At 56.8% G+C, this 23683-nt stretch overlaps 1 protein-coding gene across 3 annotated transcripts; it reads right to left on the bottom strand.

Moving 5' to 3' along the window:
• Window positions 1-7583: 7583 nt before the first annotated feature.
• GPR35 (G protein-coupled receptor 35) lies at window positions 7584-21695 on the bottom strand. 3 transcript variants are annotated; one of them, XM_030803662.1, is made up of 2 exons: window positions 21608-21695; window positions 7584-8672 (listed from the first exon to the last, which is right to left on the bottom strand). In XM_030803662.1, the coding sequence occupies exon 2, from the start codon at window positions 8660-8662 to the stop codon at window positions 7733-7735; it is 930 nt and encodes a 309-aa protein (XP_030659522.1). In that variant the 5' UTR covers window positions 8663-8672; window positions 21608-21695; the 3' UTR covers window positions 7584-7732. The 3 variants fall into 3 exon arrangements, with proteins under 3 accessions (XP_030659522.1, XP_030659521.1, XP_030659523.1); XM_030803661.1 differs by having other exon boundaries at window positions 21578-21647; XM_030803663.1 differs by lacking the exon at window positions 21608-21695 and adding an exon at window positions 14172-16995.
• Between the last annotated feature and the right edge of the window lie 1988 nt (window positions 21696-23683).

Raw genomic sequence — 23683 nt, 5'->3', positions numbered from 1 at the left:
GGCCGAGACAGGAGGATCACTTGAGGTCAAGAGTTCAAGACCAGCCTGGGTAACATGGGGAAACACTGTCTCTACTAAAAATGCTAAAAATAGCCAGGTGTGGTGGTGGGCGCCTGTAATCTCAGCTACTTGGGAGGCTGAGGTGGGAGAATTGCTTGAACCCAGGAAGCGGAGGCTGCAGTGAGCCGAGATCACGCCATTGCACTCCAGCCTGGGTGACAAGAGTGAGACCTCATCTCAAAAAAATAATAAAAATAAATAAATAAATAAAAAGGAATGACCAAAAACCAAGAAAGGACTCTTGAATAATCACTGGAATAAAAGTTTAGTAAAACACTTGGAAAATAAAGATGAGAAGATATCCCCAGAAGGCAGAACAGAAGCTCAAAGAGATGGACAAAAGGAAACAAAAAATGAATCAATAAGGAGCAGAAGGTCGGTCTAAGAACTCCAAACTCCGGCTCACGGAGGGAGGAAATTATCTGAGAAGGGAATCAAGCCCAGACAGCTGGGGTCCTCCGATTGGAAGATACACCGCTTTCCCAGCACAGTAACGGAGTGAAATTCCAGCCTGGTGCGCATCGTGGTGAAATCCTCACGCTCTCAGTGTAAATACGTATTTACCCTAAAAGCTTCCAGACTGGGAGAAGCAAACAGACAGCACAGAGCACTAAGAATCCAATGACGAGAACCTAAGTAGACACCCGTGTGCCTGACCAGACGCCTCTCGGTTCTGGGCAGTGTGCTGGGTCCCCTGCCAGTCCTGGGTCCGTCCTCGGCCGTCATCTGGACCTTCTGCTCGTCAGTGGCTGCAGAGGGCTGTCACTTTCTGGGAGGCAGCTCGCCGTCTGCTAACAGCCACAGTTCCCCTGCTGTTCCCAAGTGGTTTGAATTGCCGAGCCCTTGCTAGCCTGCATCCAACTCCAGAATCTCCCCAGGATGACTGTGGTCCCCATACAGAACGTGTCCCTTGCCAGATACAGCCCCCCAGGTGTTCACTAGCAAGGGAGGATGTGCTTCTGTGTTCCCACGTTCCAGATCCTATACTCCTGTTGATGCAGCCTCAACTGGAATCGACTTCTGATGCCTGCTCTTTGCTAATCAATGGTTTTGCTAGTTAATGGTGACTCTGTGGTGATGAGTGTGTGGGCTGCTCCTAAGCCCTCTGGGGTCTGGGCCTGGTCTCATTTGAGAAAGAGGATTTCTGCTTGGCCTGGCCCAGCCCAAAGGCCAGACTCGGATGTGGGTGCTCAGAGTGTGTTAGTTGTGACCGGAACTCTGAGTCAGTTCTTGGGCGCCTGACTGGTGGTGCTTTTGCCTCTGTTTCCTCTCAATGTCCTTGGATTTTTGTGAAAGTCCAGCTGCCTCCACTGTGCTGGGAGCCATGAGGGGATAGGAGGGAGAGTGGGTGTGTGTAGTCCCTGTCCCAGCCATCCACTCTGGAGGGGCCGTATCCTGAGAGCCAGTGCGGGGCAGTAGTGCCCCGAGGCTCTGTGCACCCCCCAGGGCTGTGGGGGGTCCTTGGAGAGCTGAGGGCTCCTCCGTCCACCACCAAGTAGCCCCCACACCAGGACCTGCTGCAGAGGCTCTAGAAGAGCACCGTCTGCCTCGCCCACTGCTGTCCTCTACCCCACCCTGGCAAGGACTTCCCGAAGAGCACAGACAGGGGCAGGGTGGGGCTCTGCCAGACCAGGCACGGTGCCTCTGCAGGCAGCACCCCTCTCTGTGCCTTGGAGCCCCTAGGGAGCCTCAGAATCCTTCTTGACACAGGGCTCTCGGAAGCTACCACCTGGCCAGAGTTCACCTTTCCATCTAAAGCTCTTTGCCACTGCTGGTCGATGCCGGCCATCTGAGTGCCCCCTCAGATGGGTAAGGCTGGAGCCGAGTCCCAGGCCCAGTTCTTCCTGTCTCCCTGAACCCCAAACCTGGCTGGGGACAAGACTGGACATCTGTGCTCAGTCCTGGCTCAGCTGGTCAGCCTCGCAGGAATCCATCCCAGGGTAGGGATTGTTCCATGGACTCCTCCATCTCTTGGAAATGAAAGTCCCAGGGGGCCAGGGTGGTAGAAGTCAGGGACATGGGAACTATCTGCTTGGCTGTGCCCTGGACAAAGCCATGGGGCGGGCCCCAGAAAAGCTGGGTTTTGGTGACAGCAGGAGGTGTTTCGGGGCCGTGGGAGCAGGTCTGGAGGACCAGGGTAGGTGCAAGAGTCCTGAGGAAGCCCTGAATAGGGGATATGGGGCCAGTGGCAGGGCCAGGACCCATTCCAAGGGTTCCTGTAACACAGGAAGGTCACCAGGCTGGGCAGTGGGGGCAGGATGGAGAGAGGAGAGGGTGCAAGCCCAAGTGGCCTGCCCTCATTCTCACGCAGGTGTGTCCCCCATCCCTGCTCCACCAGTAACTGTTGGTCACCTTCATGGGCCTTTCCAGAATGGTGTGACCTGGTCCCGCCTGGTGCAGATCTAGGGTTTGGGGAGAGTCACGGGCAGGCTGGGCATGGCCTCTACAGAGGGCAACCGAGGGCTTGGGCCCCTGAAGAGGGGGAGATGAGCAGGGAACCCCGTAGGGAGGCCTTCCAAGCAGAGGGCAGCCTGAGAGGCTTAGTGGGGTTGAGGTGAGCTCCTCATGGGTGGGGCGGCAGCAGGCCTGGTCCTAGCTAGGCAGTGTGCCCCATGATGGTGAATGCACGAACAGAAGGGGGAGGGTGGGGAGAGGCTGGTGCCGTGACCACAGGCCATACTGCATGACTGGACACAGCCAGGCCTGGGAGCCAGGTGTGCGGTTTTCAAGACCCCCTCATTCCATGCAGACGGTTGTGGGGAGGTGGGGAGAGGGAGCTGCTGGAATGGGCCAGGCCTGGATGTGTGTGCAGTGGCAGGGCAGACCCCCAGGACCTGGGTACCAGAAAATGATGTGGGCTCTGATACAGTCATGTTGTTTCCTGACTTTGGTCTTTGAGGATCACCAAAGCCCTGGAAAGACCTGGCTCAGCCAAGGGCCATGGGTGCTGTGGGGAGGGGAGAGAACAGAGAGGGAGGAGCCCAGGGCTGCTGGTCCCCTGACCCCCCCACCAAGTGCACCCTGGCTCCCTGAGCTGGTTCTGGGACCAACTTGTCCCTGAAGCCTCCAGCACCCCAGAGTTAGGGACAGGAGGGTTTCCAGCTGCAGGCAGAAGCCTGGGGGCATGCATGGGCCAGGGAGCCAGACCACCTGAAGGCGGAGGGGGACAGAGGCCTGCAGAGCCTCTGGAATTGGGACCACACTGCGCAGTCCTGTGCTACCTCTGCAGGCCACAGGAAATGCAGGCCCCACAAAACAAGAACCCAGGGCCTCTGAAAAATCAGGAAGCTCAGGACAGTGGTGTGTTAAAGTAGGTAGAGCCCAACTGAGCACAGGGCCTCCTGGGCATGGCTGTCCTGGGCATGGGGCCCTGTAGAGTGCAGGCCCTCTTGGGCATAAACACTCCTGGATATGGGCTCTCCTGGGCATAGGCCCTCCTGGGAATGGACCCTCCTGGGCATAGACCATCCTGGGCATGGACCCTACTGAATATGGGTCTTCCTGGACATAGGACCCTCCTGGGCCTGGGCCCTCCTAGCATGGACCGTCCTTGGTTGGCATGGACCCTACTGGTCATAGACCCTCCTGGTCATGGATCCTCTTGGGCATGGGCCTTTCTGGGCACAGGGCTCTGCTGTGTGTGGACCCTCCTGTGAGTAGGCCCTTGTGAACACTCTACTGGGCATGGGCCCTCCTGGGCATGAGCCCTCCTGGGCAAAGGCCCCCGGACATGGACTCTCCTGGGTATGGACCCTCCTAGGCATGGACTCTCCTGGGCATGGACCTTCCTGGGCATGGAGTCTCCTGGGTATGGCCTCTCCTGGGTATGGCCCCTCCTAAGCATGGGTCCTCCTGGGCATTGATCCTCCTTGGTTGGCATGGACCATCCTGGGCACAGACCCCTCCTGGTCATGGACCCTCCTGGGCATGAACTCTGCTGTGAATAGACCCTCCTGAAATGACTCTACTGGGCATGGGTCCTCCTAGGCATGAACCCTCCTGGGCAGGGACCCCTAGACATGGACCCTCCTGGGAAGGACCCCCAGACATGGACCCTCCTAGGCATGGGACTGCCTGGCATGCACCCTTATATTATTCTGTTTTCATACTGCTATAAAGAACTGCCTGAGACTGGGTAATTTATAAAGGAAAGAGGTTTAATTGACTTACAGTTCAGCATGGCTGGGGAAGTCTCAGGAAACTTACAATCATGGTGGAAGGCGAAGGGGAAACAAGGCACCTTCTTCACAACGCAGCAAGAAGAAGTGCTGAGCCGAGGGGGAAAAGCCCCTTATAAAACCATCAGATTTCATGAGAACTAACTCTTTATCATGAGAATAGCATGGGGGAGACTGCCCCCATGATTCAATTACCTGCACCTGGTCTCTCCCTTGACATGTGGGGACTGTAATTCAAGATGAGATTTGGGTGGGGACACAAAGCCTAATTATACCATTCTGCTCCTAGCCCCTTCCAAATCTCATGTCTCTTTTACATTTCAAAACTAGTCATGCCTTCCCAAAAGTCTCCCAAAGTCTTAATTCATTCCAGCATTAACCCACAAGTCCAAGACCAAAGCGTCATCTGAGACAAGGTAAGTCCCTTCTGCCTACAAACCTGTAAAATCAAAAGCAAGTTAGTTATATCCTAGATACAGTGGGGGTACAGGCATTGGGTAAATATACACATTCCAAATGGGATAAATTGGCCAAAATGAAGGGGCCACAGGCCTCATGCAAGTCCGAAATCCAGGTGGGCAGTCAAAACTTAAAGCTCCAAAATGATCTTCTTAGACTGCATGTCTCACATTCAAGTCAGGCTCATGCAAGAGGTGGGCTCCCATGACCTTGGGCAGCTCTGCCTCTGTTGTTTTACAGGGTACAGCCTCCCTTCCAGCTGCCTTCACAGGCTGGTGTTGAGTGTCTGTGGCTTCTCCAGATGCATGGTTCAAGCCATCAGTGGATCTACCATTCTGGGGTCTGGAGGATGGTGGCCTTCTTCTCACAGTTCCACTAGCAGTAGGCAGTGCCCCAGTGGGGACTGTGTGGGTGGGGGCTCCAACCCCACATATCACTTCTACACTGCCCTAGCAGAGGTTCTACATGAGGGTTCCACCAGTGCAGCAAACTTCTGTGTATCTACAGGCCCAACACCACATGTAAGCCACCAAGGCTTGGGGCTCGCACCTCTGAAGCCAAGGTCTAAGCTGTACATTGGCCCATTTTAGCCACTGCTGGGATGTGGGGCACCAAGTCCTGAGACTGCACAAACCAGCAAGGCCCTGGGCCCCACCCACAAAATCGTTTTTTCCTCCTAAGCCTCCAGGCCTGTGATGGGTGGGGTTGCTGTGAAGACCTCTGACATGCCCTGGAGACATTTCCCTCATTGTCTATGCTATTAACATGTGGCTCCTAGTTACTTATGCAAATTTCTGCAGCTGGCTTGAATTTCTCTTCAGAAAATGAGTTTTTCTTTTCTATCCCATAGTCACGATGCAAATTTTCTAAAACTTTTATGCTCTGCTTCCCTTTTAAATGTGAGTTCCAATTCCAAATCATCTCTTTGTGAATGCATAAAATTGAATGCTTTTAAGAGCACTCTTGAATGCTTTGCTGCTTAGAAATTTCTTCTGCCAGATACCCTAAATCATCTCTCTCACATTCAAAGTTCCACAGATCTCTAAGGCAGGGGCAAAATGCTGCCAATCTCTTTGCTAAAGCACAGCAAGAATCACCTTTATTCCAGTTTCCAGCAAACTCCTTATCTCCATCTGAGACCACCTCAGCCTGAAATTCGTTGTCCATATCTCTATCAGCATTTTGATCAAAGCCATTCAACAAGTCTCTGGGAAGTTCCATACTTTCCCACATCTTTCTGTCTTCTTCTGAGCCCTCCAAACTGTTCCAACCTCTGACTATTACCCAGTTCCAAAGTTGCTTCCACATTTTTGGGTATCTTTACAGCAGCACCCCACTCTCTGTGGTACCAAGTTACTGCATTCGTCTGTTTTCATACTGTTATAAAGAACTGCCCAAGACTGGGTAATTTTAAAGGAAAGAGGTTTAATTGACTCACACTTCAGCATGGCTAGGGAGGCCTCAGGAAACTTACAATCATGACAGAAGGTGAAGGGGAAGCAAGGAACCTTCTTCATAAGACAGCAGGAAGGAGAAGTGAAGGGAAGAGCCCCTTATAAAACCATCAGATCTCATGTGAACTCACTCACTATCATGAGAACAGCATGTGGAAAACAGCTCCCATGATCCAATTGCCTCCACCTGGTCTCTCCCTTGACACATGGGGACTATGGTCATTATAGGGATTACAATTCAAGATGAGATTTGGGTGGGGACACAAAGCCTAACCATATCAGCCCTCCTGGGTATGTACTCTTCTGGACATGGACCTTCCTGGGCATGGACACTCTTAGGCACGGGGCCCTCCTGGGCATGAACTGGCCTGGGCATGGACTCTCCTGGGCATGGGCCTTCCTGGGCATGAGGATCTCATGGGCATGGCCCTTACTGGGCATGGACCCTCCTGGGCATGGGGTTCTCCTTGACATGGTCCTTCCTGGGCACAGGGCTCTGTTGTGTATGGACCCTCCTAGGCATGGACCTTTCTGGACATGAACCCTTCTGGGCATGGACCCACCTCAGCATGGACCCTCCTGGGCATGGAACCTCCTTGACATGGACCCTCCTGGGCTGGACCTTCCTGGGCATGAACCCTCCTTGACATGGGCCCTTCTGGTAATGGACCTTCCTAGGCAGGGACACTCCTGGGCATGAACCCTCCTAGGCATGAATCTTTCTTGACATGGAGCCCCCTGGACAGGGACACTCCTGGACATGTATCCTCCTGGGCACAGGGCCCTCTGTGCACGTGACCCTCCTGGGCATGGGGCCCTCCTGGGCATAAACTCTCCTGAGCATGAACCCTCCTGAGCATGGACCCTTCCAGGCATGGGACCCTCCTGGACATAGACCCCCCCCACCAGGCATGGGCACCCTTGGATATGGACCCTCCCGGACATGGGACCCTTTTGGGCATAGAGCCCTCCTGGGCACAGGACCCTCCTGGGAATGAGGCCCTCCTGCTCATGGACCATCCTGGGCATGGACCTTCCTGGGCATGGAACCCCCCAGACATGGACCTTCCTGGGCATGGGCCCACCTAGGCATGCACCCTTTTAGTCACAGGGTCCTTATGGGGCTCTCCTGGGCATGGACCCTCCGGAGCCTGTGGTCCTGTGAGATGCCATCAGCCGCATGCTTATGCCATGTCCCTGCCAGAACATGACTGCCATCTCTCTCCAGTCCTGTGGAACACGGAACAGGGTGGGGTGGTGCCTGTGGACATGCAATACGGGATGACAGGATAGGGTCTGAGCCCGGGCTGTGCTGGCCCACACTCACAGGAGGTCTCTGGAGCGCCCTGTCCTTCCAGCTTGGGTTTCCAGATGCCCTCCATGCAGGAGTACAGGAGAGGCAGAAACCAGCAGGGCATCGTGCCTTTACCTGGGCTGTCCCTGCCCACCCAAGGCTCCAAGAGAGCACACAGTGAGTTCAGGGCTGATCCTGGGCTCCTTGCTACTGGTCCCAGCTCCCCCTGGCAGGCAGCACCTCCCGGAGCCCCTGAGACCTGGCCCACAGCGCCCACGGCACGCCTCCTAGGCGAGGGTCACACACAGAGAGTCCTGGCTTTTGTGGGCCTTAGCACTGGGAGCCACGGCCAGTGCAGATGCCTCCTGGAACTCCTTGGCCATGTAGTAGTAGCAGATGGCGTCCAGGCAGCAGTTGGCATCTGAGAGCTTGCTGGTTATGTAGAGGGCGCGACGGATCGTCTCCAGGAGGGCACAGGCGTTCCAGCCCACAGCGAGGCGCACCGTCAGCCCCACGTGCAGGGGCAGGAAGCAGACCACAAACACCACGAGGTTGGCCCAGACCATGCGGGCAGCCTTGCGGGTGGCCTCTGCCTGCCCCACGTCAGTGGGTGGCCTCTGGGCCAGGGCAGTCACCACCTTCAGGGAGCAGAAGACCACCACGGCCAGAGGCAGGTAGAAGCCCAGCAGCGGGAACGCCATGGAGTTGAAATTGTGCCGGGTGCTCCTGAAGCAGAAGCCGCCCTCCTGCATCCCCAGGAACCAGCGAGCCACCAGGGAGCCGATGACCAGCACCCAGAGGACCGCACACACGGCCGCAGCCTGCCTGGGGGACCGCAGCCCGCGAGCACGCAGCGGGTGCCGCACGGCCACATAGCGGTCCACGGCGATGGCCGTGACCAGGCTGATGCTCATGTATCTGTTAGTCAGGTAGATGCCCTGGGAGAGCTGGCACAGCGGCGTGTCTGAGGTGTCTCGCAGGGAGTGCAGCACGAAAGGCAAGGCGCACAGCAGGCAGAGGTCAGCCACCGCCAGGTTGGTCATGTAGATGTGGGTCTCCGTCCACTGCTGCATGCGGCAGCAGAACACCCAGAGCGCCAGGCTGTTGAGCAGCAGGCCCAGCACCAGCAGGATGCCCAAGTAGGTGTAGAAGCCGAGCTTGATCGTCGGGGGCCAGGTGAGGTCGCCGGAGCCACAGGTGTTGTAGGTGCCATTCATGGTCCTGGGGCTGCAGAGGGAGCCGGAGGTCAGCAGAGAGCGAGCGGGGGGAGCAAGGTACTGCCCCCACTCTGCCCACCTCTGGGCAGGGATGCGGGAGGAGGTGAGCCCCGACCCCACATCCGCAAACACAAAACTCCTCAAAGAAAGCATGGATGCCGTGAAGAACTCCAAGTCACCCTCAAGGTCTAACCCCTGGACACATCCTCTTCCCATCTCCTGAGCTCTTCTCTCCTGGGACCTGCCTGTTGTCATGGGGCAGGAAGGGAGGCAGAAGGAGCTCCACGTTCCCCTCCAGTCCCCAGCCCAGCAAGCCCTACCCTCCAGAGCGCAAATCCTGGACAGGGAGCCCAAAGGGCCGCCAGCCTCACCCAGCACACAGCTCTTAGCAGGGAGGGTTCAGAGGCAGCGGCACCTGTCAGCCCAAGGATGGGAAGACCAGGCTCCCGGACAAAGCCCAGGGTTGCCCCTCCACCCCTCCCGGGACCTGGCTGCAGGAGGCGCCCACATTTGACTCCACACCTGCATTGGCTCTTCCCCACAGCAGAGTCCAGGACAGCTGGGACTCTGGCCTGCCCCTCCCTCCCTGTGAGCCCACTCACCCGGTCCTGAGCTCTGGAGGTCCTGCCTGGATCAGCCTGAGGCCCCATCCCAGTCCCACATCTGGGATCAGGGATTCACCCCTTGAGCTCCCAGGGGTCAGAGCCTGTGAGGGCAGCCCTGCCCCTCCAGGCCCTAGCCGTGCTGCTCAGGGGCCACCCAGGGGTGGAGCTGAGTATCCTCCTCTCCATCACTATTAGGACCACCCACAAAGTCACCCCTCCACTGTCCACGCCAGCCTCTCGCTGTCCCCAACACCCTCCGTGACATAGCCCAGGAAGGCTGAGCCCAGCCCTGGATGGACTTGGTCAGGGTCTGGTGTCCAGGACATGGCCTGGAGTCATCCTGACTCGGCCATGCCTGCAGCTGGACCAACTTGTTTCCTCATCGTAAGGGGTGCTGGTGTCGCACGCAGGTGGGTGTGAGACGGAGCTGCTGGTGAGCGCCCAGAGTCCAGGACTCACAGCCACACGTCCCACCACCCGGGCTCCTCAGTGGGTCCAGGAAGAGCCCGGAGGGGTGAGAGCGGGAGAAGCCTCTCCCCCGCACCATCAGGCTGTTCTCTGGGGCATCCCGCAGTGGCTTCCTGCTGGGCTGGTATGGAAGGTGGGAAGGACTCAGCCCACAGCGAAGGGGCTTCCTCCTCCCTCTGCCCAGAGGAGCACACAAGGTCCCCCAAATCAGGAGAGGGGAGAGCGCCCAAACCCCATGATTGCAGTTGCTGGGGACCATTAGTGCTGGGACGCATTTCCCCCACAGCGGCCCCGGGCAACTCCAGGTCCCCAGGCCATGAGGGACGCAGGGCACAGGTTTCAGCCAGAAACAGACACATTCTGCCCTCTGGCTTCATTTCGTCTCCTTAGATCCCACCTCTGGTGAAGTACAGCGGATATTTGCTGACTTCCAAGTTTTAGGAGTCCTTCCCCCGAATGTAAACTGCTGCACGCCCGAGGGTCTCTCTCCTCCTGCTTGCTCTTCTCCCGAATGCAAAGCACTGCGCGCCCAAGGGTCTCTCTCCTCCCTTCTTGACGGTCCTGCTTGCTTTCTCTCTGATTCATGAGCAACACCTCGCCCTCGTTCCAGGGACCTTTGGAGGGACCCTGAGCCAGGCCAAGCTATGAGGACATCCCCAGAACCCACTGGAACCAATCGCTGGGATCTTCCCTTGCTGTCGGTCCTGTGCTCCTGTGGCAGCCCCCGCTAGGGGCCACGAGATCCCAGAACCTGCTCAGAATCTACACCTCAGAGGCACCTGAGCTGGGCAGGCACTGTGCGTTGGGGAGGGCTCCGTGCAACTGGCCTCCTACTCTCCCCACCTGAGTACTCAAATCCACCAGAAGTCCAGGGCCAGCCTGGGGCGGGGTGCAGACCTGGAGGGGGAGGGGGCCTGCATGGCTAGAGGGTGATTCTTTTGCTGCCCCATATTGAGTAGAGGCAGCCTGGGACCCTGCCTCATGGGAGGTGAGGACCCGAGGGCTCGTATGCCTAGGCCCCTTCCCATTGCCCCAGCTTCCCTCATCCCCCGCCATGGCTGCCAAGGGACTCTCAGGTCACACATACCCAGGGCTGTAACTTTCATACTAGCCTCCGTGTGGCCTAGTATTTTGTGGGGGAATGTTTAACTGCAGGCCAGGCACGGTGGCTCATGCCTGTAATCCCAACACCTTGGGAGGCTGAGACAGGAGGATCACTTGAGGCCAGAAGCTTAAGAACAACCTGGGCATCATAGGGAGACCCCGTCTCTACCAAAAAAAAAAAAAAAAAAAAAAGACAGAAAATTAGCTGGGCTGGTGACGCGTGCCTGTAGTTTCAGCTACTCGGGAGGCTGAGGCAGGAAGATGGCTTGAGCCCAGGAGGTTGAGGCTGCAGTGAGCTATGATCTTACCACCGTACTCCAGCCTTAGAAGACAGAGTGAAACCCCATCTCTAAGAAGAAGAAAGAAAGTCTAACTACAATATTTAAATTTTCCTGTTTATGATAAAACAAACACTGAACTATTAGGGAGAAAAATGCAAATGTTGCAAGAGTTTCAAGGTGCACGTAGGCTTTGAAGAAGTGCCCTGTTCATGGGTCCTTGTCTCACCCGTGGGCTGCCTCCCAGAAAAGTTCAGGAAATCAAGGCCCAGGCTTTAGCCCAGACAGCATGGGGTGCCCGGGAGCCAACATGGCCAGCACAGATGCCCACCTACTGCCCCAGCCCCGCACAGGAATCTGTGTCCAGGCCGTGGACCGTAGCTGGCCTCCCGCCTCAGCTCCTCAGGCCCGTCTTCCTCAACAGACACCAGCACCATCAGCCTCGGGGAGCTCCCGCTGCCGGGGACCGTGGGGATGGGGCCCTTCCACTTCCTGCCCAGGAGGCTGTGGGGATAGGAGCCAGCAGCATGCCTCTGAGGCCCCACTTCCCCTTCTGATGACAAGGTCAGCCTCGGCTTCTGCACACAAAAGCAGAAAAGAGCCCTTTGATTCTGCACTGAGCAATCCCTCCAGGAGAGAAACCTGGCCATAGACAGGCGGCCCAGCCACACTGGAGCCCCTCACCAGCCCTTCCCACTGTCTGGACCGGGGACCCACCCAGACCCCAGAGTGCCTGACTGGCCTGGGATTTAGACCACAGGTCCCAACCACTGCTGAAGACGTGGGGGCACGCAGTGAGGTGCAGATCCCTGTGGCCCAGGCACCAAAGAGTCCCCTGTACCCGTGACTCCTCTGGGCTTGGGCCCCACACAGCACACCCCAGGACCCAGGATGGGGCTGTGAGTGACACGAGTTCACAAAAGTAGCTGCTCACTCGGGGCCACAGCACGGGGCATTCTTTATTCTTGTTTTTAAATGTCACATCCCACACTCCAACAAGCTGCTACCCACACACAGGCTCCAAGCCTTCATCAGCCTCAGCCACCCCTGAGACCCCAACAGCCTCAACCCACCTGAGACCCCATCACAGCCTCACCCCACTCTGAGACCCCATCACAGCCTCACCCCACTCTGAGACCCCATCACAGCCTCACCCCACTCTGAGACTCCATCACAGACTCACCCCTCTCTGAGACCCCCATCACAGCCTCACCCCACTCTAGACCCCTCACAGCCTCACCCCACTCCTGAGACCCCTCACAGCCTCACCCCACTCTGAGACCCCGTCACAGCCTCACCCCACTCCTGAGACCCCGTCACAGCCTCACCCCACTCTCTGAGACCCCGTCACAGCCTCACCCCACTCTGAGACCCCCATCACAGCCTCACCCCACTCTGAGACCCCCATCACAGCCTCACCCCACTCTAAGACCCCATCACAGCCTCACCCCACTCTCTGAGACCCCGTCACAGCCTCACCCCACTCTCTGAGACCCCTCACAGCCTCACCCCACTCTCTGAGACCCCCCATCACACCTCACCCCACTCTAAGACCCCATCACAGCCTCACCCCACTCTCTGAGACCCCGTCACAGCCTCACCCCACTCTGAGACCCCATCACAGCCTCACCCCACTCTGAGACCCCCATCACAGCCTCACCCCACTCTGAGACCCCACCCCCCCCCCCCCCCCCCCCCCCCCCCCCCCCCCCCCCCCCCCCCCCCCCCCCCCCCCCCCCTCACAGCCTCACCCCACCTCTGAGACCCCGTCACAGCCTCACCCCACTCTGAGACCCCTCACAGCCTCACCCCACTCTGAGACTCCATCACAGCCTCACCCCACTCTGAGACCCCATCACAGCCTCACCCCACTCTGAGACCCCGTCACAGCCTCACCCCACTCTGAGACCCCGTCACAGCCTCACCCCACTCGACCCCCACACCCCCCCCTCGACCCCTCACAGCCTCACCCCACTCTCTGAGACCCCTCACAGCCTCACCCACTCTGAGACCCCCCACACCCCCCCCCCCCCCCCACCCCCCCACTCTAGACCCCATCACAGCCTCACCCCACTCTGAGACCCCGTCACAGCCTCACCCCACTCTCTGAGACCCCGTCACAGCCTCACCCCACTCTCTGAGACCCCCATCACACCTCACCCCACTCTAAGACCCCATCACAGCCTCACCCCACTCTAAGACCCCATCACAGCCTCACCCCACTCTCTGAGACCCTGTCACAGCCTCACCCCACTCTGAGACCCCATCACAGCCTCACCCCTCACCCCTCACCCCACTCTGAGACTCCATCACAGCTCACCCCTCACCCCCCCACTCTGAGACTCCATCACAGCCTCACCCCACTCTGAGACCCCATCACAACCTCACCCCTCTCTGAGACCCCCATCACAGCCTCACCCCACTCTAAGACCCCATCACAGCCTCACCCCACTCTAAGACCCCATCACAGCCTCACCCCACTCTCTGAGACCCCGTCACAGCCTCACCCCACTCTAAGACCCCGTCACAGCCTCACCCCACTCTCTGAGACCCCGTCACAGCCTCACCCCACTCTGAGACGCCCCATCACAACCTCACCCCACTCTGAGACCCCATCACAGCCTCACCCCACTCTGAGACCCCGTCACAGCCTCACCCCACTCTCTGAGACCCCATCACAACCTCACCCCACTCTGAGACCCCATCACAGCCTCACCCCACTCTGAGACCCCGTCACAGCCTCACCCCACTCTGAGACCCCATCACAGCCTCACCCCACTCTGAGACCCCGTCACAGCCTCACCCCACTCTGAGACCCCGTCACAGCCTCACCCCACTCTGAGACGCCCCATCACAGCCTCACTCCACTCTGAGACCCCCCATCACAGCCTCACCCCACTCTGAGACGCCCCATCACAGCCTCACCCCGCTCTGAGACCCCCTATCACAGCCTCACCCCACTCTGAGACCCCATCACAGCCTCACCCTGCTCTGAGAATCCCCACCATGCCCCTGCCCAGCTGCGAGGCCCCTAGGGCAGTGGGTGGCACTGACCTGCAGGCAGCTTTGGCCTCCTAGGTGGAGTGTGTGACCCCCGCTGCCAAAGCCTGCACAGTGGCTGTCTGAGAAGGGCTGGGGGAAGTGAAGCTGGGGTGAGCCACCCCTCGGGGCTGGTCCCTGACTCTGCCCCTCCTTAAGGTGGGGGGGCGGGTGGCTGACTGACGGCAGCAGGGCAGGGGTAACCGGAGTTCCCCACTGCTCCTGCACCAGCCCCAGCTAGAAGGCGTGGGGGATTTCTGGGAGGGAAGTGGGGTGCCGGCTGCCTGTGCTGACACCTCTGAGGAGCCAGCATCCTTGCTGAGGGCACACATTTGTTCTGGAAACAGCGTGAGAGACAGACAGCAAAACCAGAGGCGCTCCAGCCCCGCCCACGGAGCCTTCCTCCTCCCCAGCCCACTTCTGCCCTGTCATCTCGGAAATCTTCCCAGGGCCCAGCCCTCCCAGGGTCTGCGGTCAGCCCGCCCTCCCCAGCGCCTCATGCCCAGCCCCCAGACAGGGTGCAGCACGCACACTCATCCTGGTTCATGCAGACACGCTCCGTGGGCACCTTCCAATACACACACACACCCTGGCACACATGCACACACACATGCACACACCAACGCACACGGGTGAGAGGCACATGCTCCAGCATATGCAGGCACGCTGGATCCTCCCCTGCTTCCCCCCCCTGCCCCTCCTCCAAGCCCACCCCCTCAGAAGCCTACCCAGACCACCCCTATCTGCTCTAGAATATTCTCCCTGGCCCCCACCTCCTCAGCGGACATCTTCCCTCTGGGTTCATGGTGGGGGAGCCCGTAGGCCCAGGCTGCTCCCCCACGGTGCAGAGCACCCCTTCCTGGGCCCTGTCCATCCTGAGAGCGGGAGCCTTGTCTCCCCAGCTTGGGCCCCACAGCCCCTGACCACAGCCTGTCTCTCCTCAACGGCCGGGATAGGCTGGGGAGAGCTTCAGTTTCACCCTTCCCCACTTTACAGCGGTGGAAACTGAGGCCCAGGGAAGGGAAGAGCTTGGCCCAGCGTCACACAGGTGGGGACAGGTCTGAGACCAGTGCCTGGGCCTCCTGAGCCAGACCAGGGCTCTCTACCCAGAGGCACCTGAGGAAACCCTGGCTGGGCATCGGTCCTTCTCTGCTGTTATCCCGGGCCTGGCTCCTGTCCCTTCCTTCCTGCTTCGCCTGCTGTCCTTCCTGCCCTTCCTCCTGCTTCCCCGGCTGTCCCTCCAGGCCCAGTCCCCAGTGTGGGCCCTCGGGTTCCCCGCCGAGTCTCCATGGGCCATGATGTTCAGTGGAGAGGGGCCTCATCCCCGGGCAGGAGGCTCAGATTTGGGTTTTCATCCGCCCGATCTCAACTCCCACCCCTCACTCTGGCCGCAGGGTCTGGCCTCTGGGGTCAGCAGAAGGCACGGCACCTGATCAGTCCAAGCCCGGCCGCCGTCAGGCAGGGACTGGAGGTGCAGGGCAGGGCATCTCCCAGGGGTGCTCCTTCCACCTCTGGCGGATCAGATGGTGCCCAAACAGGCCTACCCAGCCCACCAGAGCCAGGGCCCTGCAGAGCTCCCCCACCCCCCACCGCCAGGCCAGCCATGAACTCCACCGCGCCCCCTCCGCTGGGCATCGTTCCTCCCCAGCAGTGGCCTGGGGCACCCCGTCCCCACCAGGCCTGGCCTCCCTGACGTGGCCTGGCACCTGTGCTCCTCACACACTGGAAGGGAAGCCCCACTGGGCAGGGCCACGTGGACCCAGTGGATTCTTGTGGGCTGTGTGGACTTGGGGAAGAAACTGGACATTTAGAGACTCTGACTGTCTCTGGGAAGGGCCCCTCACCGCCAGTTTCCACCTGTTTACAGGAAACGCTGTCCCCAGCCCACCCCCTACCTCTCTCCATCTGCCCCTTGGCTGTCTCCGCAGGGCGTGGGGGCACTTCAGGGCAGTCCCACCCAGCCTGGAGCCCGGGCCCTCGTGCCCTGCCCCCTCCCACTCAGGCAGGCCTTGCCCGGGCCCCTCCAGAGTGCTGTTTCTCTCCTCGCTCCCCGCTCACCCCCAGGGACCCTCTCTCCCCAAAGCTGCACCCTCACGGCCTGTTTCTAGCCCTTCACCCTGTTTGATGTTATCACAGAACTTATTTTTTAAGTAACCCTTTCTGCGGACTGGGCTCGTGCTTGTGGGACTCTATCTGCTTCCTGCCCTGTCGGGGCCCTGGCACACAGCCCGGCCTCTGTGAAGCTCGACAACCCCTCACGCCAGCGACTCCTGCTGTGGGGCCGCGAGTGCCTGGGACACAGCAGGTGTCAGTCATCATCAGCGCCCAGCTCAGGCACAGTTGCCCGGGGTCCTCTGCTGCCGCTGAGGCCCTTCTTCAAGGCCCCCTGGAGTCCTCAGGTTCGAGAGGCCAGATGGCAGGTTTCCAGTCCAGGCCAGGCCTGTTCTCTCCCTGCTGGGCAGCTTCAGACAACTGGCCCTCTGCAGAGGAGAACGGGCAGCCAGGGTCCTGCTGTGGGCATAGGGGCACTGCCCAGGGCCCTCCGCCCCAGCCTCTGCTCCTGGGCAGCTTCCTCTCCGAGGTTGCCCCTCACCGCCAAGGTTAGCCCCCTGCAGTAGCGCCAGCCCCTCCCACTTCACCCCGCTGGGCTGTATGTATGACACGAGGAGCTCCGAACAGGATTCCTTCCTGCCCTTCCTCCTGCTTCTCCAGCTAGAGCTGCCGGACGCCACCCCTGCAGCCCTATCTAGAGCAGCCTCTGCAGCAAGCTTGTCCAACCCTCGGGCTGCGGGCTTTGAATGTGGCCTAACACAAATTTGTAAACTTTCTTAAAACATTATGAGATTTACGCACAGACCTTTTTTTGCTCATCAGCTATCGTGAGTGTTAGTGTATTTTATGTTTGGCCCAAGGCAATTCTTCTTCTTCCAATGTGGCCCAGGGAAGCCAAAAGATTGGACAGCCCTGCTTTGAAGGGAAGTCTGTGAGGGGATGTCAGGGAAGCAGGAGCCTGGGAGAGTCAGAGAAAAGCTGTTTACATTCAGCTCCATCTTGAGACCAACGAGGCACATACCTGCCAGCCACAGCCCATGGTCACATGATGTTTACAGCTAAAGCAGCCGCCAGTGACGCCTGCGTGGACACACTTCTATGACAGCAAAGTGTCCAAGTGCCCCGGTATCCAGAACAATATAAGCTTTTCAGATAACTACGCTTAGCCGGATGCAGTGGCTCAGGCCTGTAATCCCAGCACTTTGGGAGGCCAAGGTGGGAGGATGGCTTGAGCCCAGAAGTTTGAGACCAGCCTGGGCAACATAGCAAGACCCCGTCTTTACAAAAAGTAAAAAAAAAATTAGCCAGGCATGGGGGTGCATGCCTGTAATCCCAGCTACTCAGGAGGCTAAGGCGGGAGGAGCACCTGAGCCTAGGAGGCAGAGGTTGCAACAAGCTGAGATCGTGCTACTGCACTCCAGCCTAGTTGCAACAGAGCAAGACCCTGTGACAGATAGTTTTCTTTAAATCAATAGAATAATACATGTTAGGCACAGTTTAGCTTAGTCTTTACATAGACGAGACCCCTGCATGAGAAAAAGTTAAAGTTGGGGTGTTCCCCCTCTTGCTTTCTGATGACACCCTGCTCTGTAACAGAGCAACTTTCAATAAACCCTCTCTTCTCACCACATTCTGACTCACCTTGACTTCCTTCCTGAGTGAGACCCAAGAACCATGTCTTGAGGTCTGAATCGAGATCCCTTTTCCAGCGAAGCTGCCATCCTAAATGAGTCGCTCGGATCCTCATGGGTCCTTTGCATAGTTTTGGTTTATGAAAACGACACATTGGCTGGGTGCAGTGGCTCACATCTGTAATCCCAGCACTTTGAGAGGCTGAGGCAGGCGGATCACGAGGTCAGGAGTTCAAGACCAGCCTGGCCAACATGGTGAAACCTCATCTCTACTAAAAATACAAAAATTAGCTGGGCGTGGTGGCGAATGCCTGTAGTCCCAGCTACTCAGGAAGCTGAGACAAGAGAATTGCTTGAACCCAGGAGGCAAAGGTTGTGGTGAGCTGAGATCACGCCACTGCACTCCAGCCTGGGCGATAGAGGGAGACTCCGTCTCAAAAATAAATAAATAAATAAATAAGAAATAAAACAACACATTACGGTTTTATCTTTATGACTGTTTTTCTGGTGTCCCTTCAAGTGCTGTGCCCCCAAGGCCAGTGCCTCACTTGCTCACCCAGCAGCTGAGGCAGACCAGCGGGGTCCTCTGTGGGGGCTCAGTTGTAGACCCCGAGAGAGGATGTGAGTCCACCTCCCACTTCTCGAGGTTTCTCTGTCACCCTCAGCACTTTCTGTTCCCCTCTTCACACAACCAGGTCTGGAAGTGGACGTCCTGCTGGGAAACTCCCCTCCCCCACTGATCTTGCCTAAAGCCTGGGGGTGTCACCGTGAGGGGCTGGGGACCAGGACACAGGGTCTCTGTCCTAGATGCCCTCCTTTTGTGTGTATTTGATGTTTTCCATAATAAAAGTGTATAGAGAATTGAGTGTGTGGCCATGGAGGGGCAGGGGAGGGCAAAGCCTGTCAGCTGTGGGGCAGAGGAGGTAGCGGGCAGGGGTCCCGGGGGTGGCTGCAGAAGACTAGCACCTGTGGCCTAAGGTCCCCTCCAACCAAGACCCGCCCTGTGCCCAGCCTCCTGTGATGGCCCCATCCCAGCCTGGCCTGCCCACGCCCAGCAGGTATGTTCTATGTGACCCCAGACTCATCTTCCCACAAGAGCCAGCTCCTGGCACCACCTGCCCCCAAAGCCAGGGCAGCCAGCAGGGACTGGGCCACAGGGGGTGGTTTGGGTTGGGGGTGGCAGGGAAGGCTGAGGCCTCCTCCCTATGCTGGCTGGGTGGGCAGCAGCCAGCATTTGCCACCTGGAAGGAGCTGCCAGGGTGCCGAGGGGCAGAGTGCAAACCAGGCCAGCAGAGCCCCCAGGCTGCAGGAGACCCCTCCTGCCCCACAGCTCTTTGGCCCCCACCTCCCCCCACTCTTGGACGTCTTGCAGGCCTCTGCCCTGGCAGGGGCCACCTCTCTCTCTCTTTTTTTTTTTTGTGAGACAGAGTCTAGCTCTGTTGCCCAGGCTGGAGCACAGTGGCGCAATCTCAGCTCACCGCAACCTCTGCCTCCCAGGTTCAAGTGATTCTCCTGTCTCAGCCTCCCGAGTAGCTGGGATTACAGGCATGCACCCCCACACCCAGCTAATTTGTATTTTTAGTAGAGACGAGGTTTCACCATGTTGGTCAGAATGGTCTCGATCTCCTCACCTCGTGATCTGCCCACCTTGGCCTCCCAAAGTGGTGGGATTACAGGTGTGAGCCACCATGCCCAGCTGGGGCCACCTCTCTTACTTGAAAGCCTCCTACCCCATGGCGGGCTCCTCCCTGCGGCCCCTACACAAAAGTCGCTTTGCGGCCCCTGAGATCCACACTGCTTGCCCAGGCGCTCAGGCCGCATTCGGCAGCCGAGGAGCAGCAGCGATGCTGGCCAGGAAGGAGTGGGGCAGACAGGGGACTTCCCACGACAGGCTCGTGCTCCCTTCAGAGGGACTGAGAAGGATGTGTCCCCCAGTGCAGCCACCAGAGGAAGGTGCCGCCCTGGACTGCTCCCTGCCCCGGGGGCCCTGTGGCTGCCAAACCCCCTCTGGGACCTGCCTGCAGCTTGGCTTCCCCCTCCAGAAGCGCCTCTGCTGGGCCTCTCTGGACCCCCCGCAGGCTCCAGCCAAGCTGGGTGTTCAGGGGGTCCCCACAGCCCAAGTGCAGGGCCCTTGGCAGGAGCTGAGCACCACCACAGGATGGACAGGGGACATGGGGTCCCAGGGGTCTGGAAGGGATCCTGAGGGGTCCTGAGGGGACCACGATGGGGGCGGGAGGGGTCCTGAGAGGGTCTGAGGGGCTGCAAGTCGCACCCAGGGCCCTTCCCTGCCTCCCCCGTGCCCACTCCTCCCTTCACCAGGCACCCTCACAGTGGAGCCTCTAGCTCTGCCCACCTGCAGCAGGAGGCCCCTGGGCACTCAGGGGCCATCTCCCCGCCTTGGAACTCCTGCCCCACCTTCCCCCAGCCTGGGGGGGTGTCGAGGCATCTGGCCACCAGCAGGGAGATCCCAGCCCTGGCCACCAAAGGCCAGAAGAGGCTCCTCGGGCTGAGGGCAGGTGACCCCAGCCCTGGGCCACCCCTGCCAGCTCACTCACCCTGATGGCTCCCACTGCCTGCTCCTGGGGACCCACTGCTGCCAGATGCCCTGCTGGGGTCCCCGCCTGGCCTCGGGGTGGGCCTTGGGTGCTGCCCCAGCCAGGTTTCTGCTATTTCCAGCGGCTTCCCCCTTTCTTGGCCCTGGACAGCAGGGCCACCCTCTCGGACTCCTTCCCCTTCCTCTGCACAAGGCTCTGTGACTGGGAGGGCGCCTGCTCCTTGGACCTTCAACTGCCAGCTGTCTGTCCCCATCCCTAGGGCCCTCCCTTCTCAGCAGAGAGAGCCATCCAGCCCCTGCTTGGGGTCCTCCGAACTCACTCACCCTCCTGTCCAAGAGCCCCGCTCCTAAGATCCTCACTCCTAAGTGCCACTTCCTGGCTCGGGAAACTGCAGAGGCTCCCCACTGCCTGCCTGAGGCCGCCTGCCACCCGCTGGAAGGTCCTCCACTCTGGGGAGACCTCCGGTCGGAGGAGTCTGGCAGGGAGGGAGTAGTAACTCTTGAGAGCAGAGTGTGTGTCGTGTGCTGTCATCCCCGCCCCAAACTGAACCATAAACACTCAGTGGCTGGACAATGGAGGGGCAGTCCCTCCAGGAGGGATTTTCCCCACGTCCTCCCCGGGGCAGCAGGATCCCGGCCTGGCTGGCTTGCAGCAGCCTGTCTAGGATGGGCCCAGGAAATGGCAAGTTTAATCACGCCCAGGAGCCACTGAGGCAGAGGGTCCTTAACCCCAGAAGAAGCACTGTGTGAAGAGTTCTCACACCCGTTCTTTTTCCCTATCCTGGGACCACCAGCCTTCAGAGGCACTTCCTCCAGAGCCAGGCAAGACGCCTGCTGATAGAGATGGGAGTAGATGCTCACAGAGGAGATGTAAATGGCTCCTTAAAGATACGAAAAGATGCTTAAAACGATCATAAAAAGAGAAACATAAATTAAGCTCAAAACGATCATAAAAAGAGAAACACAAATCAAAAGTTCACTGCAACACCATTTCTCCTCCATTAGTCAGGTCAAAATCCAAGAGTTTGACCACAATAGAAAGACGTCCTCGGATATCACCCATTGATCGCTGATCTCTAAGGTGGTACAAACCCCCACGCGGGTGGATTTGGCAGTATCTTTAGCCAAATTAGAGATGTATTTACTCTTTGACCCAATAACCCCACTTCTAAGAATGTACTCACAGAGAGATGCAAGGACTATGAAGCATGTACTTTAGCAGCTATTCACTGCCATGGTGTGGAGTGGGGACAGCTCGGGAACCACTCAGCATCTCTCCCAAGGGCCCCAGTTGAATGAAGCATGTTCACATCACAGGACATTGGGCACTTGTAAAGAGGAGGGAGAAATATTTCTACACACTGTCCTATGGTCATCTCCAGGATATATTTGTAAACGAAAAAAAGCATGTTTATGTATATATAGACAATTTATGTGTTTTTAGATGCAGCCATCAGCTTGTATGTTTTACAAATGGAAATACAAGCCACAAAATTTGCTTTAAATTAAACTGTTACCTGTAGGAAACAGGTGGAAATTGGGTGATGGGATAGGGATGGACTTTTGTGACCATATCTTGGTTTCTAGATTTGGATTTAGAATCATGTCAAATGTTTGTGTAATTACTTAATTTAATTAAATTAACTTGTAAAAGAAATTCTTAAAATTGAACGCAAAATGAAACTAACTGACTTGCATTATGGGTTGACAATATGACCCTACCAAACTCTTCCAAGTGATTTTAAAATCCAGTCATTTGGATGTATATCCATATAGCCTGACAACAAAAAAGAATGGCAAAAGAAGTTTTCATTATTTTAAATAATCATCTTCCAAATAATTTTAAAACACTGTTTTGTCTGTACATCGACACAACCCAGGGAGTTTAAAAGTATCTAAAAATAATTTTAAACTATTTTCAGTGGTTATACTGTTGATGGTAGTGTTGGTAAAGTCATTTTGAAAATATTGTGTGTGTTACAGGATAAAACAAATGAATAACTATGTTAGGTATTGTTTGAGATTTTTGGTGTGGTGTGGGAGAAAGGAGATGCAGATGTGTTATCAATAAGATTAAGTAAAAACTTTGTAAATCTGAATTTAAATAGAAAGTATCAGTTTGTACTCATAATGTGTCTTTCAAAAAAAAAGCCTTAGTTCCATCCACTGACAAGGCCTAAAAATAATGACAAATCCAGTAACCACAAGCACACCTAACACCCAGATTGTGGTCTCTAAGTACCATTTCTCTTGAAGAGGAAGAGGGGCTCTTGGAGAGAAGTGTATGCTGTCCAATCTGGGTTAGGAAATGTCTAAGATAATTCTGGAATGTCTTCTTATGCCAGAGAACAAAGTAGCTGTCAAAGATTAGCAGGGCAGTGCCAAAGGGGCTCAGGAGTTAAATCAAATAGGCTGGCACTGGACAAAGACAGGAAGATCTGAATATCAATAAGGATAATAATTTTAATAAATGGGAACATAAAAAAATGTTTAAACTCATGAATTTGTAATTATACTTTAAAAACTCATTAGTCATTGTTGAAAGATGCCAGGAAAACAGTTCATTATTTTATAAATGTGGAAAGGAAGGGAAAGAATCAAGCATTTGCCCTGCCTTTCCTATGCAAACTGTACCTCAACATGACCAAAGAGTTAATGAAGGAACACTTCTTTTTATAGATACATTTCTGCTAATAAATAATGAAGGAAGACAGAAGTCGAATATCACTACTTTGCAAACCCTGATGGATGAATGAAACTAGCATTAGGGTTAATTATCTATTATTTTAGTTGTGCATTGTCAGTTACCTATTGCTACACAAAAAGTTACCTCTAAAATGAGCAGATTAAAACCACAGAGTTTTATCTCCCAGTTCCTGTGGGTCAGGAATTCGGGCTCTGCCAAACTGGGTCCTCTGCTCAGGGTCTTTCATGAGTCTGCAATCCAGGTGTCAGCTGGGGCTACAGTCTCATCAGAAGGCTTAACTAAGAGGAGATTCACTTCCAGCTCCCCCAAGTGGCTGTTGGTACAGTTTCATTCCCAATGTGCAGCTGGCCTGAGGACCCCAAATCTCCCCTGGTTCCTGCCCTCAGTTCCTTACTGGCTGTGCCTCTTCACAGGGCAGCACACAGCATGGCATCTGGCTATCCCAGAGCCAGCGAGAGAGAGTATGCATCCAAGACAGATGCCATGGTCTATTTCAACCTAATCATGGAACAGACAGCACATCACTTTTTTTTTTTACTGTATTGTTTGTTATACGTGAGTAAGTCCAGCCACCCTTACAGGA

Source organism: Nomascus leucogenys, chromosome 22a (genome assembly GCF_006542625.1).
Source record: "Nomascus leucogenys isolate Asia chromosome 22a, Asia_NLE_v1, whole genome shotgun sequence".
In the NCBI taxonomy this organism is placed as follows: Eukaryota; Metazoa; Chordata; class Mammalia; order Primates; family Hylobatidae; genus Nomascus; species Nomascus leucogenys.
The sequence above is the reverse complement of the archived record's forward strand: the minus strand, read 5'-3'. Positions and strand labels throughout refer to the sequence as shown.

Excerpts from the sequence above, each read along its gene's own strand:
- GPR35 (XM_030803661.1), bottom strand. The coding sequence starts at position 21,603 with ATGCTTCATAGTCCTTGCATCTCTCT. Across the intron at positions 8,673-21,577 it reads CATAGTCCTTGCATCTCTCT|CCCCAGGACCATGAATGGCA; the intron begins GTGAGTACATTC and ends CTCCCTCTGCAG.